The sequence below is a fragment of the Equus asinus genome, chromosome 20 (assembly GCF_041296235.1).
Source record: "Equus asinus isolate D_3611 breed Donkey chromosome 20, EquAss-T2T_v2, whole genome shotgun sequence".
Lineage (NCBI taxonomy): Eukaryota > Metazoa > Chordata > Mammalia > Perissodactyla > Equidae > Equus > Equus asinus.
In genome coordinates this window covers 43,663,410-43,680,998 of record NC_091809.1, presented here as the reverse complement: position 1 = coordinate 43,680,998, position 17,589 = coordinate 43,663,410, and the positions used below count along the sequence as shown (strand labels likewise).

At 42.4% G+C, this 17,589-nt stretch overlaps 1 protein-coding gene and 1 long non-coding RNA gene across 5 annotated transcripts in view; one reads left to right on the top strand and one right to left on the bottom strand.

Moving 5' to 3' along the window:
- Positions 1-15,807, top strand: part of TECTA (tectorin alpha) — a 73,311-nt gene extending 57,504 nt beyond the window's left edge. The window contains exons 16-23 of the mRNA XM_070490055.1: positions 331-441; positions 1,651-1,853; positions 2,812-2,975; positions 3,421-3,669; positions 7,741-7,903; positions 9,180-9,267; positions 9,548-9,664; positions 10,248-15,807. Coding sequence (XP_070346156.1) covers positions 331-441; positions 1,651-1,853; positions 2,812-2,975; positions 3,421-3,669; positions 7,741-7,903; positions 9,180-9,267; positions 9,548-9,664; positions 10,248-10,348 — 1,196 coding nt within the window. The 3' untranslated portion in view covers positions 10,349-15,807. The remainder of the gene's footprint in view (positions 1-330; positions 442-1,650; positions 1,854-2,811; positions 2,976-3,420; positions 3,670-7,740; positions 7,904-9,179; positions 9,268-9,547; positions 9,665-10,247) is intronic.
- LOC106842375 (uncharacterized) overlaps positions 4,246-17,589 on the bottom strand; it is an 89,507-nt gene continuing 76,163 nt past the window's right edge. For 2 of the 4 annotated variants that reach the window (XR_011495658.1, XR_011495661.1), the window contains 2 exons: positions 6,895-7,893; positions 4,292-4,905 (listed from right to left, as the gene is read on the bottom strand). This is a non-coding gene — a long non-coding RNA (uncharacterized lncRNA). Of the gene's footprint in view, positions 4,906-6,894; positions 7,894-17,589 lie in introns of all 4 variants that reach the window. The other 2 variants (XR_011495659.1, XR_011495660.1) reach the window with 2 other exon arrangements.

Sequence of the window (17,589 nt, the reverse complement as noted above, 5' to 3'; positions counted from 1 at the left end):
TGTGCATTCCGTCATCGCCACTTCCCTTCACCTGCTCGAGACCTTGGGCAGGCTTTGGCTGTGAAATGGGGTTTATAACACTTAGCTCGCAGAGTATTTGTGAATGTTGGAGGAGATAAAGCAACCAGAGCATGAAGTGCAGTGCCAGGCCCATAGCAGGGGCCCAATGACTAGCTATTGTCATTATTTTCCAGAAGGTCTGTTGCTTTGCGGCAGCCATCTGACCATCGCCAGTTCCTTTAAAGTGGCAGGTCCGGAGTGTAACCACATGCGCCTGTGTGTTGGTGTGAAAATCAAGTCGTGCGTGTTTCTGTTTGTTTTCCTTTTTAGCAGGAGTGGTTGAAGACCCCTGTGTGGGGGCAGTCTGTCCCAACCGAACCTGTGAGCTGGAAAATGGAGGAGAGCTGTGTGGTTGCATTGAGCCGCCCCCCTATGGAAACAGTGAGTGACACCTGCCTCCTCCCCAGGCAGACAGGTCCAATTGAAGAGGCCTAGCAGCCCAGTAGGAAAGCTCCAGAGTTGGAGCCCGGACGTCCCACACTGTAGGTTAGAAACGCAAATAGCGAAGCTTTCATGTGCATTTAAGCAGAACAAGGAAGCAATCGGACCGCTTCAAAGTAGGCTAATGTTTCACTTCCTCGTGGCTACATCCTTTTCTTCAATAAATTATAACACGTAAATGTGTACACGAATAGAATCAGCCAGTTCCATCTGAGGCTACGTTCAGCATCAGAGAAATCCAAATTGATCTTTTAGACTCACAGGGAAGTCAGGGGGTTGGACGACAACATGAAAGAATCAGGAGGAGGGCGCTTTAAGACTCGTTCAAAGCCGGCTTTCTCTGGCCCGTGGCTTTTTTAGTCCTGAATATACAACTGAGATGTTTGAAGCAAATGGTAAACAAGTAGGACTCCGGGTCCTGTTCCTAACTGCAGCCCCTGAAGGTAGGACTGACCCTGTCCCTGGCCAAGCGCACCCGTGATGTCAGCTTGAAGTGGAGCCGCTTTGCCTCCCAGCTCTGCGCCCTTGCATGAACCAAGTAACTCAGAAGGCACATGCTAAATTTACCGTCATTAGAGAATGAAAGCCTAATTGACTAAAAGGCTCCATAGGAGGGGACAACATGCTGTTCAAGGGCTTCACCTAAGCAGATAAAAGTGTTTCTCTCTCTTTCTATAGTGCTCATTAGCTTGTGTTTATGTACTCACAGAAAATGTCAATTGGTGCATCACCGTGTCAAAAAGCAAGAGCGCCTAGGGATCAGCTGGACTTTGGGGTGGCCCGGCCAGTGCTGCTGTCACCTGGGGACATGTTCTTTGGCCAAGCCCCAATGAACCAGCTGCGGCATGTAGCTTACGGAAAAGTTGCTACCATCACAGTGTGGGAAAAATCCTGGGTTTGTTAAGAAAAGATAAAAGATGCTTTATTAGCATTTTTCTCATTTTAAAAAGGCTCTTCCATGCCCCAGTTATTGCTTGGAATGAATTCATACACTCATTTGGTTTGATCAAAGCTTCCCTAGAAATGCCACAGCCTTTGTGCAAAGATCATTAGCCTCTTGAAAGGAAATGGTAAAGGGATGCCTCGCCCCCACCCCTCAGCAGGACCAGCTCCCACTGACTTGCCTTTCGTCATAACTGTTCCTCGCAGACTCATATGACATTATCGATGCAGAGGTGACCTGCAAGCCGTCCCAGATGGAAGTGTCCATATCCAAGTGCAAACTCTTCCAGCTCGGCTTTGAGCGGGAGGGCGTACGCATCAACGACAGACAGTGCACCGGCATCGAGGGGGAAGATTTCATCTCCTTTCAGATCAACAACACCAAAGGGAATTGTGGAAACATCGTGCAGGTGAGCAGTGGGGGCGGAAAGAGCATCTGGCAGAGGGAGTGACAGCTCCGGGTGTTCGCACATTGATTGTGCTTGAAGGCAACTTCAGGGTGGTCTACCTAGAAAGATCCTCCTTAGAAAACAGCAAAAGGCACGGACATACAAAATGGAAGACATCAAGGAGAATAATCATTTGGTGCTAAGTGGTTGATTGAACCGAATGAGTACGATGAGTGACAGGCTTCTTTGCTTGGTTTGCACTGTCTGCTGTCATCCTTTGCCCTGAATATTGACAATTTTTTTTTTTTTTTTACCTCTTTCATGCTTCTGTTGTTCTTCCAGGTAATACAGCTGGGTTCAGCTATTTCAGGGGGTAAGGGTGTCCCAGACGTCATTTAACAGTTGGCTGCAGAAACACAGCAGGGTCCCAACTTTGTGTCAGATTATCCAGTTTATAGGTTAGCAAAGCATCTTGATTCTCTTCGTCCTGTTCCCTCCTGCCGTCTGTCTGTTCTCGAGAACTGTGTTCATTAATGGTTTTATCAGAGAGAAAAAGGAGTAAGAAGGTAAAACTTGAATTTGTTCATTTTGGCACTTGTGGGCATGTCGGGTAAAAGATTTAGTGGAGGAGAGATTTTGAATTAAGAATCGAAAAAGAAGATTTATGTTACCTCGTGATGGCAGTACTTGATGCTGTCCCCAGCTTGGGTTCCCACAGGTAATGGGGGGCTGGTCGTAGCTGGAATTCAGTGGGACATGAAGTCATCCTCCCTGGGCATCCCGGGTTATCAGGGTGCTGTTGACATCTATTATAATCCTTTTTTGTAACTGCTGAGGCCAGCTCCATACCGATTTATACTGGCCTCTGGGTTATGTGTGGAATGAAGCCATTTCTCTGCTTTCAGGGCTGTGGATTTGAAATGCAAGCCACATACTCACTCCCAGATTTAGTGATTTCTGACCTCCCTTTGCTCTGCAGTCCAATGCCACTCATATCATGTATAAAAACACAGTCTGGATCGAAAGTGCCAACAACACTGGCAACATCATCACCAGGGACCGGACGATCAGTGTGGACTTTTCGTGTGCTTATGAGCTGGATATCAAGATCTCCTTAGACGCTGTGGTGAAGCCCATGCTGAGGTAAAGAATCTCCTGGGCTGTGTGCTTTGCTTTGTCTTTCCCTTGACAGTTAAGGTTAGCATAATCAAAATTGCTAGCATTTGTCTTCAAAACACTAGGGAAAAATAATTCCTATTTTCTGAATCTAAATGCCTTAGACCAGCACTGTTCAATAGAACTTTCTACAATGATGGAAATATTCTTTATCTGTACTATCCAATACAATAGCTATGTGTCGCCATCAAGCACTTAAAATGTGGCTGGGGGGTGCTGAGGAATTGAATTTTTAATTTAATTTTAATTTTAATTGTCTCATGTGGCTAGCAGGTACCCTACTGGATAGCGCAACCTTAGACTTTACTCATCTGCTTTGCCTTCCTTCTGCATTTTTAGCTTGAAAAGAGGTAGGTAACTGAATAAATATAATTGTTTCGGGTTCATTGCCTCATGATTGTTTCCCTTTTAGTGTCATTAACCTGACAGTTCCAACCCAAGAAGGCAGCTTCACCACCAAGATGGCGCTCTACAAAAATGCCTCCTATAAACATCCTTACCGCCAGGGTGAAGTGGTGTTGACAACGCGAGATGTGCTGTATGTAGGGGTCTTTGTGGTTGGAGCTGACGCCACACATTTGATCCTGACACTGAACAAATGCTATGCCACTCCCTCCCGCGACAGCAACGATAAACTCCGATATTTCATCATTGAAGAAGGGTAGGTAGCCTCTTAGTAGAGGACAGTCTCAGATCCTTTAGTGTAATATTAGTCTACATCAGTCTTTAGAGAAGGGAATAGGAACTAATATTTGTTGACTACCTACAGGGCCAGCGTTTGCATCCATGAACCATCTAATTCTCGTAACAGCTTATGAGGTAGATATTATAAGCCTCATTTTATAGATGAGAAGGCTGAGGCTTAGTGAGATCAAGCAACTTTTAAAGACACAGCAATTTAGTGATAGATCCCCAGGTCCATGTGGCATTAACTACAAAATACTTTATTCTCAAAGTGATCAAAGAGGGGATTCTGTTCTGCCTATTCTCAATTTCAATTTGAGAGAAATGTAGATCATCTGCAAATGAAAGAATGTAATGAGAATAGCTAAAGATGGGTGAATAGAACATCTATCAAAACTTTAAAAAGAATTAGATTAATAGCCTATAAAATCCATGAATTTCTTTTTACTCACCACTTATATGCCCTCACCTAGTATATTTCCTGAAACATAGTGGTTATGCAACAAAATTTATTGAATGAATGAATGAATGAAAAGAAGAAAAGACATAGATTGAATAACAATAATGATAATTATCTTTATTTTTTAAAAAAACTTAGTTTTTAAACAATAGTTCTTTTTTTTAACAGTTTTATTGCATAAATAATAATAATAAGATGTACTTGCTTTAAGTGTAAAATTCAATGATTTTTAGTGAATTTACAAGAGGAGTGCAACCATCAACATAATCTAATTTTGGAACATTTTCATCACCCCAATATGATAATTCTCAAAGCAGATGACTATAGTAACCAAAATTCTTCCTATTAGAAGTGGTAGAGACCAATTCAAACTAGCTTATGCAAATACAAGGCATTTAACAGTTACAAAACCAAATCGTAAGAGTGGAAGTGGCTTCAGGGATGATCGGATCCAGGCAGCCAAATGCTGTCAAGACTCTCTCTCCCTCCCTCTCTCCCTCATCTCTCTGTCTCTCTCTCTCTCATTGATCTCGTTAGATACTGGCAATCCTGGATTCGCATTCTTAAGCATTGTAATGCCTAAGGAGCGAGCATTCCTTCTAACCCCAGTTCAGGGAATCCCTGGGGAGGAATATATCTAGCCTTTCTTGGATCACCTGCCTCTTCTTTGTTTGAAGAGGATGCAGCATTAAATTGCCTGGTGTCAGGGGAGGGCACAGTTCTCCTCGATGCTCTTAGGGTCCCTGGCTGGGTCTGCAAATTAAATGGACAAAGATTAGAAGGAGAAAAGCATACAAATTTATTCAATATAAGTTTTACATGACACGAGAGCCCTCATAAGAAAATGGAGACCCAAAGAAATGGTTCAACCTTGGTCTTTTATGCTAAGTTTGATGAAGAGCGGTCAGTCATGGAGAAGTGTGTGAGGTCACAGAGTAGGAGGCACGTGTAGTAACCGGGGGACACGCCGCCTGTTTGTTGGGATTGTTCTCTGCATCCCTTTGTCTTTGGAGATAAGGATGCTCCTTTCCTCCGGTATAGGGAGGGCACCTGTCATGTGAGGGTTTCATGACTTGTTCCAGGGGAGAAGGGTCAGGGAAAGGTCAAAGTGGCCTTCCTGCTTTCGCCATTCTCTCAAACTCCTTCAACGTAAAATATTCAGTATGCCAATGGGCCAAAGTTGGGGGTAATGAGTCCTGAACCCTGTCACTGGCCTGGCTCAGCACCCACCCCTGGGGTGGTCAGACAGTGCTGTGGATACTATAATTAGCTTCAAGGCTGGGCGGGGGGGGAATGAATGGTGCCCCAAAAGAAGAAGGGTGTGGTTCAAACAATAAATATCCACTATTTTGCAGGTGAAACAGGCTCACAGAGGTCGAGCACACAGCTCCCCCAAGGCCACCCCACTAGCAGGGGCGGAGGAAGAGTCCCTCCAGATATCAAGACACCGCGACTCCCTAACTGGCCAGGCCTGGTGTGTGGCCGGGGTGCTGAGGCACGGTGTGGCATTTTCAGCAAAGACCTCCCTCAGGCATTTGCCTTGCTGAATCGGTTTTTAGCCCCCTCAGAGGCAAAGGGAAGGATGTGGTGACTACTTGGTGTCTAGCAGGCCTAGATGCTGGGGTTGACGTCACAGTTCCCCTTTTCTCCTCATGTCTTCCCTCCCCTCTCATCATCCTTCCCATCCTGAAAGGGCTACGATCTGAGCCACTATGCAAATGCAAACCCAGGCTCTGGCTGGTGCCTCCTTTGAAGGACGCTGTGTTATTTGGCATTTTTTAAATAGTATTTAACAGACTTGACCCAGAGAGGGAGAGCGAGTGAGTGAGCATGCTCATAAATCTCAGTTTCCCCCAGGGTCTCAATAAAGGCCTTCAAATTAAACTGTTTTTAGGTGTGAAGTGATTTCATCAAGTGAGAGAATTTTAATTCCTGGGTCCTTCTGACCTTTCTTGGAGGGATGTGGTTATTGTTTATTTCCAGTGACCTTATGGGAAAACTGATGCCCAATGCTGAATGAACGAACAACAAAGTGGGTCCACTTCAGAATTTGGAGGGGTCAGCTGTCCCTCTTCAGCTATGTGGAGGGCAGAGATGGCACTGACATCTATCAGTGACTCAGAAGCCTGAGGACACAGAGGTCTCTTCTCTTTCCTCTTCATGTGCCTAGACAGAGGAAAGGACAGTTTGTTCCTCTGAGAGTGGACAGAGGATTCTAGTGCTTGGCTTGTTTGCTCACGCCAAGGCAGGCATCCAGACAGCCTGCCCCCTCTTCCATAGGACTCTTCCTTCTGCTCCATGTCTTTCTGATACCTCAACCTCAAGTCATCTCTCGGGGAGTTAGTGGTCTGGTTAAGACGGAAGGTCTCTGTGAAGATTGGAGGGCTGTGAACATTTTAGAGTCTTTGAACCAATTTAGATTATTCAAATGAATAACAGTGACAAGGAACAATACGGCAAGTAAGTTTTTCTTTCAAAGCATTTGAGATGATTGCCTTGAAGACTAATTACAAAACTTAACAGGTGTGGAAATGCTGAAGGATAACTTCAGTTTTTAATTCTCCTTATCACTAAGCTATTTAATCCTGTGGGCCGGGGGAGGGAAACATAAGGAACAGAGTCGCCCTTTTTATCTTTGTCATTTTAAAGAGCTCCTTGGCTCCTATGGGCCAGTCTTGGCCATGGTCCCACAGTTCATTCATTCGCTCATTCATTCACCCAACAAAGATTTCTAATACTCACGACGTGCCCTGCAGTGTGTTGGAGACACGGTGAGGATTCCGACTTGATTCCTTCTCGCCAAGGGCTCTATGGATGCTGTTGGGAAGTCCAGGAAAAGCCACCTGTTCCTCCCTGGTTGGGGCAACACTGGGGGATATTTATAAAGGAGGGGGAGCCATAGGCTGGTGCTGGAGAAAGAGCAGGGGTTACGCATGGGAAGAGGAGCCGAAAGACTTCCACTCGGGAAACGTTACGTGAGAAGACCCTGGGGCCTAGGAGACTGTGATGCGTTGGGGAACTCTAAGCAGCAGAGGTCAGGCATCTGTGCCCGAGGGAGGGCCAAGGCTGTGGTCGCCTGCTGGCTCAGTACCCCAGGAGGAGAGGGAGGGGGGCGACTCGGCAGTCTCCTACATCAAAACGACTCGAGCTCGTCTTGACTGCTCTTCCTTCTCCTCCAGCTCCACCTACTTTCACATGTGGGAACACTTCCCAAGAGGGTTTGAAACAGGGGCCCCTCCCAAAGCTGATAATTAACTGAAGAAAGTACAGAAGAATTAAGGACTAATCTTGTGTTTGTTAAATGGATGTCAGTAAAACACAGCATAATGAGGAGGCGGAATGAGAAACTGAAGCGCTGGGAAATCGAGCGCAGTCTCTCCGGTCGTTTTGTTTTTAGTTGCAGTTAGGATACTAACTTGTGCTATTTGATGCTTTTAAAACAAACTATGAAAATATAAGGGAGTGGTAATAATGACAAACCCACACAGTCGAGAGGTCACTTTCAAATGCAAAGGTATCTTTACCGTTTGTGATGATTTTATATGAAATATGAAAATGTGAAGCAAAGATTCCATTTTTTCTGAATAGGTGTCAGAACATTAAAGATAATACCATTGGCATCGAGGAGAACGGTGTCTCCCTAACCTGTCGCTTCCACGTCACCGTCTTTAAGTTCATTGGAGATTATGATGAAGTTCATCTTCACTGTGCGGTGTCCCTCTGTGACTCAGAAAAGTACTCCTGTAAAGTAGTAAGTGAGAGTATGAAAATTAAATGCTTAGCCTTATTTCTCATGGCCCCAGTTTTCCCAACATGGGGATCATGAATGCAGGATCTGAGTGGCTCTTTACAGTTCGTAAGGACTTAGAGCACCTGGAAGTGGCTGAATTGGAATCATCTTCAGATGCGCGTAGGAGCAGCAGTCATCTTTAGTGGGACAATAAGAGCAAGAACACAATAGAATGATGTCCTCGTACTCCTCCACCTCTGAAATGTCAGTCTGTCATTGGTGTAACAGTAGACCAGGGTTTCTCAATCCTTGGCACTTTGGACCAAATTGCTCTTTGTTGTGGGAACTGTTCTGTGCATAGTAGGAAGTTTAGCAGCATCCCTGACCTCCACCCACTAGATACCAGTAGCACCTCCCTGCAGTTGCAATACCCAAAAATGTCTCCCAACACTGCCAAATGTCCCCTGGGGGGCAAAATTGGCCCCGTTTAAGAACCATTGTGGGCCAGCCCCGGTGGCCTAGTGGTTGAGTTCAGTGCACTCCGCTGTGGTGGGCCAGGTTTGGTTCCTGGATGTGGACCTCTGTTAGCAGCCATGCCATGCTGGCAGCCCACATACTAAAAAAATAGAGGAAGATTGGCATGGATGTTAGCTCAGGGTGAATCTTCCTCAGCAAAAACGAAAACAAAACAAAACAAAACAAAAACACCACTGCACCAGAGACTCAAGCAGCCAGGCCACCTGAATCTGAAGTGACCAGTGGGGCCAGGCTCCACTCCTCTAAAGAAGCAAACTCCTGGTCTACACCAGGGCCTGAGCCTCTGGCAGGACTGGTGGGGTGAGGTGACAAACCAGTCATCTCTTCTATGCCAGGCTCACATCCCCATCATGTGTGGCTATGTTCCTAAGATTTTACTGCACTGGTACCTGGTCTCTAACCTGTAACATGCCAGCTTTCTGCTTACCCCATGTTTGAAGAATCAAGACGTGATTATGGTCAGAGCTGCTCACAGATGCTGCTATGTACACCATTGTTCGATGCAACCCAACCATCCTCGTTCCTGGGAAGGGATCCTTTTTGAATAAATTCTAATGTGGAGACTATATTTAGTTCTGTTCAACATGAAGCCCAGAGTCTCAACAGGCTCAGCGATCAAGAATGCATTGGTTCTAATTAATCTGAGCAGCGATAGTGCTCGAGGCCAGAGCCGCTGCCTCTTTTGGAGGTGGAAACGTGGTGGAGAATCAGTTATCAGCTTAAACGTGTGAAGTTTTCCCTCTGGTGTTCTGTCTTTCAGATTTGCCCACAAAATTCCAGGATTGCCACAGATTATACCAAAGAGCCTAAAGAACAGATCATTTCAGTGGGACCTATTAGGAGAAAAAGTACGTATGGTCACTAAACCACATTATACATTATTAAGATAATGGGATTGGAAGGCTTGGGCTAACTCTTGGGTGTCTTTCATCTGTGATGTGAATCTGGTGACTGAGGAGCTGAGGATACCAGTTTGAGAAGACAGCCCATTCCATGTTGAAATCTTTTCATAGACTGTTAAACACTCACAACAGCCATGGGCTTCTCTTCTTCCTCTCCACTCTTTAGAGGCTTGGAGTTGAAGAGTTGAACTGTCTACAGTTAATCTGTTCGATGCCTCTTTCCTAGGACTGGACTGGTGTGAGGACAATGGAGGATGCGAGCAGATTTGCACGAGCCGGGTGGATGGGCCTCTGTGTAGCTGTGTGACGGGGACCCTGCAGGAGGATGGCAAGAGCTGCCGAGGTAAATACACCTCCCGTTCAGGCCAGGCAGCTGGAGGCACAAGAAGTTCTTTACTCTGAGAAGGAGAAATTCATATGTGAAGCCCACTCAGTCAGCAACCAACTTGTAAGAATTCCAGAAATGAAGACGGAAAGACGTGCAAAACACCCAAGGAATTCTAGCACCATTTTGTTTTTTTAAAACCTTGGGGTCCCTCCTCTTTTATCTAACAGATAAAGGTGATTTAAAAAAAAAAAGTTATCCAACCATTTATGGACCAAAATTGGCCTTAAATCTGGCTGCCAAGTCTACTTGGGCTGTGGTTGGAAATGGGATGTTTGATTGAACAAGCAAGACATCCTGCAGTGGCCTTAACACATGGTTTCCCTGGTTCCCTCTGAGGTTAGCAGGATTCTTCTAAAAGTTGGGTTAATTCTGTTTCTTTGCTGCCTCAGTCAGGGCCTTTTGGGCAAAGTGTGTTCTTGGCAATGAGGACGGTGTTTTCCTTTATTTGGTTGATTACTGCAAAGCTGTCTGATCTCTATCAAACAGGTGCGTGTTGGGTTTTTTTCATGGGACTTACTATGTTCCTCTCTCTTCACAGCCTCTAATTCTTCCATTGAACTTCAAGTTTGGACGCTGCTTCTCATCATGACCCAGATTTCATTATGGCATTTTGTCTATAAATCAGGCACGACCTCATAAATAACTCAAGGTTGCCATATAAAGTACTGTAATTTACTTACTCCAACTCCCTGTAGGATAAAAGGTGTGTCCCCTTAAGTCAACTTTTTTTTGAAAATGTTCATCATCTCAAAGTGATGCCACCTGCCTCAAACTTTGGTCAGAGTTCTGGAAATGAGTGAAATCCCAAGCTCCTCTTTCAAAGTATGCAACGGGGCTTCTAAAAGCCAGTTGTGGAAAGCATATATCTTGCCTAAAATTTCCAGACAGTTGTCCCTAGAAAATTTGGTTCACATGAATAACCAGTAAAGGAAAAAATTTGGGTTACAAAAGACTGACCGGAAATCTGACCAGAGCAATCTGTCAAACCAGTGCTGTTTCTGGATCAGTTTTTCAGAGAGAGGGCCTGTTGGAACAATATTGAGAAGCAGTGATGGGAAGGTCTGAGTCCCTCTAGAAACTTTCCGATGTTTGGAAGTGTCTGCTCTATGATACGCAAGTGCTGCTCCCTTCTGTTCATGATGAGCTCCTTCCCTACCCTCATGTCCTTCAACCTTGCCATGGCAGCTTGGCCACTGGGTATACTGTTTGCAGACCTGGGGAACCCCACCCCCCATCCCTGCCCCTCAGACCCAATCCGTTCTCTTTTACAAATCAACCAAATCATTTTTAATGTGTTTTATGCTTAAATAAACTTTGTGTTCAAGTATTCTCATTCCTTGGTGGTTGGAATCATTGTTATTGAGGTTAAGCCTTGCACACTAAATAGCATGCTATGATTTAAAGAAAGAAGCAGCAGCAGCGAGTGGACCAAGTCGGCACTGCCGGCCAGAACATTAATGCACTTTGTTATGTGACTATTTGTGTGCACTTACAGAGCATTAGCAGGGTATTAAGGTGCCATGTAGAAGAGAAGCAGACAGCATCCTCTTTTGTATGTAGTACATAAACATACATTTACCATAATTAACTACAAAATGGAGGGCCTGCTAAATACGTTCCTGGAGTGCCTCTCTTTTTAAAAGTTGAAAACAAAGTAAAACCCACTTCAGGTTTATTTTGAAATTGTTTTGGATTTACGCTGATGGCATTTTTGTATTTTTCTGAGAACTTTGTGAAAAGCTGAGCAGAATTAGCATCTTTGACCATGGGTGCGGATACGATTTCTGTTGTCTTACATGTAAAAGGCACCCCATCCCGATGTCACTGGGCTGGAGAAGTGGAGTGTAGACTGAGTCTACACTGAGCTTCTTTGTTCTCCCAGCCCCCTGGGAGGGTCAACAAATTGTCTTTGCATCACACATGCTCTGTGGCTAAGACTGATGGAGAAATATACGCATCTGCTTCAACTTGGACATCTTAAGACCTTTGGGGAAAATGCTGGCCATTGAGATGGATTAAGGAATCAAACCTTGTATTCTAGGTGAGACATAGGCATACTTCTTCCTCACTGTGATAGAAATTGATGTTACGAGCAGGTGCTTTTTTCACATGAAAACTTCAACTCTAGAGTAACCCCCACTTCGGGATCAGAAGGTTCAGGGCTCATGCACCCTTCTCCTTCACACAGTTTAAAGTTGAGGTTTTCACAATCAGACAGATGCTGAGTTAAACACAATAATGTCTCATTTATCTTTTCACTTGATTACCTTAGATAAATTCTAACTAAAAACATACAAGGAGAAAGTGTTTTGATATTTAATAACTTCTCTTCATTGATTTTCACATCAAAGCATTAGAAATTTCTAAATTAAAGATCGTAGTTGGTTTTTTAGCTTTTTAATTCAATCCTTTCTTGCTGTGCTTTTATTTTTGGCCTTGGTGTTCTCACTTGGATGGCATCCCAAACTCATCTATCATCAGGACAAGCTGGTTGTGGTGCCATGACAGAAACCCCCGGAACCTCAGTGGCTTAAACAACCAAGGTTTCTTTCGTGCTCATGCTGGGGGTCTCTGATCCTCAGTCTTACCCTGGAGTGGAGGTTGATGGAGACTTCATTATCTTTTGTTTTTCTCAGCAGAATTTATTGAACAGTTTATCCTTTCCCCTTAGAACTGTGGTATCCCCTTTATGATATATCAAGTTTCAATTTCTGTGGTTCTGTTTGTGAGCTCTTGGCTCTCTTCCATTGGTTTTTCTGTTCCCGTGTCAGAACATTTTTTTTATTGAGATATAATTGACAAATAACATTATATTAGTTTTAGATGTACAACAAAATGATTCAATATATGTCTATATTGGGAAATGATCACCACAATAAGTTTAGTTAACATCTCTCACGACACAGTTAATTTTTTTCTTTGTGAGGAGAACTTGCAAGATCTACTCTCTTAACAACTTTCAAATATACATACAGTATTATTAACTATAGTCACCATGCTGTACATGACATCCCCAGGACTTATTTATTTTATAGCTGGAAGTTTGTAGCTTTTGACTCCCATCACCCATTTTGCCCATCCTCCACCCCTCCCCTCTGGCAACTACCAGTTTCTTCTTTGTATCTATAAGTTTGTTTCTGTTTCTGTTTTGTTTTGTTTTTTTCTTTTGTTTTGTTTTTTAGATTCCACATATAAGTGAAATGATTTGGTGTTTGTCTTTCTCTGTCTAACTTATTTCACTCAGCATAATGCCCTCAAGGTCCATCCATGTTGTCACAAATGGCAGGATTTCCTTCTTTTTTCTGACTGAATAATATTCCATTGTGTATATGTATTTCTTTATCCATTCATCCAACAGTGGATGCTCAAGTGGTTTCCATGTCTTGGACATTGTAAATAATGCTGCAATGAACATTGGCTGCAGATATCTTTTTGAGTTAGTGTTTTTATTTCCTTCAGATAAATACCCAGAAGTCGAATTGCTGGATCATATGGTAGATCTATTTTTAATTTTTGAGGAACTTCCATACTGTTTTCCATAGTGGCTGCACTCTGGAAACATGACATTCCCACCAACAGTGCATGAGGGTTCTCTTTTCTCCACATCCTCGCCAACCCTTGGTATTTCTTGAGACTTCATTATCTTTTGATGCTGCCAGCTCAACATGACACTTTGGGTTCACCTCAGCAAGAGGAGAGAGTGTGGAGAATCATAACCCAGAAGGGATCATATCACTTCTGTTCCCATTCCATTGGCCAAAGCAAGTTGTATGGCCATAACTAACTTTCAGAGAGCAGGGCTGTGCAAACTTCCCATGAGCCTGGAAGGCAGAAGAACTGGAAATCCATGCTGACTGCTGCCACACTGTCTCTGAGTCAATCACTTCTCTCTGTATTAAAGAGAAATATGTCTACAGAAGTAAAAATAAACAGGCCCCTTAGCTGACTATCTGGAAGGCAGAAGAACTGGAAGATGATCCTGACCCTTCTACTAATTCTCTGCTTAAAACAAATCATTCGATATCACACCTTAACTTTCCTCTCTGTAAAATGAGTGTATTAAGCTTCTTTTCAAATATTCTCATGTTAGAAAATAACACTATACGAATGTAAACTGTATGATAGTATATATTTAGACAATTCCGGAATGTTGCCTTTCCCTGCCACTCAAAAAGATTTGCCTCAAGGAAGGAGAAAAAAAAAGCACACGTTTAGCAAAGGTTAAAAAGGAAATTAATTGGGAATCATATTAACTTGGTATTTGTCTGATACCAAAAGAGACAACATCTTGGGGTCTGGCATTTCTGATAATTGGGAATTCTATAATTAGTTTCTTAGCCAATACTAGGTCTGCGCTCTCCACAAAACTCTAATGGTAAACTTGAGGTCACTAACTGTTTCACATTGTCTAATATTCTAGCTCTTTTTAGAGGCATTCGACATTTAGTGAGAGCTTGAAATCTAATAAAATTCTTTCAACCAAAAGAATTAAGTAATTATCAAAAGATGACAATCATGCAGGTTTGGGGTAAGAAAGAATTATTTCTTAACTAATTCTGAATTAATTAAGCATCTACCCCATTCTGAACCTTCCAGCCTCTCTCCTAGAACTCAGGGGATTTCCGCACCTTGTATTTCATTGCAATTTGGCCCTAGTTAGGAGGAACATGAAGGCAGTGCTCAGTGCCCTGATGCACTGGCATCTGCGGCGCAACCTAGTGAAAAAGAGAATCAAACAGCACCCTCTAGTGTCCTCTTTTTATTTCTGCAAGAAACACAAACGCATATGGAACCACACCAATCAAAATACAATTTCTCCCCCTCCTCGAAACCTCAGACGCAGAACGTTACCAGAATATAGCTTTAGAGAACACATCAAATGCCAAGGACGTGTTCTGGAGAACAGTGTGAGGTTTATTTTTATGCACACAGTAAGCAGCATTCCAGGAAAATATCAGCTCTTAGCATCCCGTGCACATTTTGCCCTTAATATCTATTTCTCTAACATGTTGACAAAAATAGCTGTTGAGAAAAATTAAGTATCTCTTTAAAATGTCAACAAATAAACAATCTGATCAAGCAAAACCCATGAAATATTTAGTAGTCTTTCTTTCCCCCCGGCAGAACGTGAAATACTTTCAAAAGCATCTAAAGCACAACAGCAATAACTCTGGTCTGACTAATGGAAGGCTCTGTTTGTGGTGATTTAATTATATTTGCTGAAATATGACTGTCATATAAGACAACATCACCATGGCAGAGGGACAGAGCTCTGTGTCTATAGATAGAAATAAAACACAAAAGACTCACTGTTCCATGAAGATCTCGGCAATCAAATTCTATTGGCTAAGGAAACAAATGCAGGAAGACGTTCACACATTTGTTGTGTGTTTCTATTTGCATGTAGCCCTGGGGTTAGGTACTGTTTTATTTGTTAGCATAAAACGTTGATTGTGAAAGAGGTTTGAAACTAAGATATTCTCTCATTAGATGAAGTAACAATATTTTAGGCTTATGCAGCATCTTTCATAACTAATGCTTTCCGACCTATATTTAATAGTGTTCAATCCTGAATTGTGCTGCAGTTTGACAGAGAAATCAGAGGGAAAGCGTTAAGTTGAAGTTATATTGTATATGGCATAAAGTACTGACTAAAGAAAAATGCAAACCCACTCACATATGTGTGTTCAGGCGTGTAGGTTTATTAGCAATTTTCAACTTTTAATGAAACATATTAGAATGATAGTAGCCTTTTAAGTTTTTTAAGCTTTTGAAGAACAAGGAAACTTTGGCACAGAATCGTTGTTTTTTCCCCCTAACACTTGAATTTCTTTGTGGTACAGTTTAAGGTTCAAAAATCCACTGGTATTACCCTAATTTAGTTATATTTATATTACCCTATTTTGCCCTATTTTAGGGCAAAAATATATTATTTTACTGAAAGGGATAACATTTAATTACTTTATGTATTGAAAATCTTTGCAGTGGATCTATCCATAATTCATAGAATGTTTTGATTTAGAGACTATATTCACATAGAAATACGCTAGTAAGTTAATTCCATGTTAACCAAAGGCAGAAAATGCATGATTCCTGGTATTTTCCTCTTACCTGCCACAAACATTCTTAATGCAACCGGCCGTCCTGGTCTTTAAATAAACATAGTTTCCATATCTACATGGATGATTCAAATCAGGGAATTAGAAGTGTGTATTCAATCACGCTTTCCATGAGTCTCTGCATAGATGACTGCAAAATGCAGGAAAGGAATGTCTGCATCGACGCGAAGGAGGGAGTCCGCTCCCCTGAAGAGTCCTGATCAAAAAGCAATTTGGCAACCTAATTCGACAAGGGAAAATGATGGAACATCTAATGTGAAAGTGTCTAGGTGACGTATCAAGTATTCAGGGCATAAAATGAGAAGAAGAGCTGTGGATAGCACAGAACACATTTTCTTTGCCCTAAAATGCCCCACATTCTACATGCTTACTTTGAACCTCCAAGGGGGAAGAGGAGTGGGGATATTCTGAATATTGATTCAAGACTAGCAGAGTGTGGAGATGCTCCGCCACTCTCGATTTTGTTCACGTCTCCCATGAGTTAGCATTTTCTAATTGTTCTTGTAACCTGGTCCTTTTCATAAATAATTTTACTTTCATTAGCTAACTTGAAGTGGAATCCAAGAATTAAGTCAACAGAGGGAGAGAAATCTTACCATCTTATCTTAAACATCCCCCTGGACCACAGTGAACAATTTTACCCAGTGATTGCAATCAGTTTAAATGTACGCTATTTAGGCAAATAGCCCTGAAAGCCCAGGCCGCCTAAATCACAGGGAAACACGTCTCCATCACAGAACTCTAAGTAGTTTTGATTTTAGGAAAAGTAGTTTCTGAGAGTCACAACACATGAGGACTTATCCAGGCTTTACACTCTAGAAACATAAATTCATTAAAAGTCAACTTTCCTGGTAGACCCCCAAAAGAGATGCTCATACCCCCTAGAAATCAGGAGACCTCAGAATTACATCATTATGAACTATTTGTATTTCCTCTGCCTTAGACTTTTCCATACTTCGTTGGCAGGATGAAACTATAGAACTTAAAATTGGATGGTGATTTGAAAAATGTCGTAATAAAATGTTGTAAAATGTATGGGTGTATTTCTAAGTCTTCTACCAAAAAGTATTGAATGTTATAGAAACAACAACAAAATTTCTCATCTCTTAGTGTAATCTTAGAAGTGAGTTCTTTAAATTCCATCCCCAAAACACATACTTGAGTCACTGATCACTGGCAAAGTCTGTTCCTGTGGCTGTTTTATTTGTATGAACAAGTGGAGGTGCAAACACTTTCACCAATCCCTACATTATTTATTCCAATCTTATTCTGAGTTCCTCCCCCTCACCAGAAGAATGGAAATGCACATAAGTTGTAAAAATCAAAGTGACATAACCTTTTCGTTTTGCGAAAGGGGAACAAGAACATTTCCTTCCCATATGTAACAAAGTGTGGCCAGGGGTGGTAGAGAGAATGCAGAGGGATGGGGGCAGCCCCTCTTCCATGGGACCAAGGGAGCCAGGTTGACCAGATGCCATGGAAGTTATCTTCCCCTTTCAAAAATGTCAAAAAAGGAAAGTTTACTTTTACTAAAACTCCTAAGCAACTTTTATTCAAAGGTAGGATAAAATTATCTTAATTCTTTTTCTGAGATATTTGGAAATACTATAAGAAGAACAATGACTCCCTTAGATTTACTTCAGTGAGTAAAAATCTAATGGAATCCAGAACCAAGAAGCATAAAGACAGGATTACCCTGAGGAAGAATGTCTGAATTAAATAAAATATTCCTGGTAGACACTAAACTAATGTAAAGGAAAG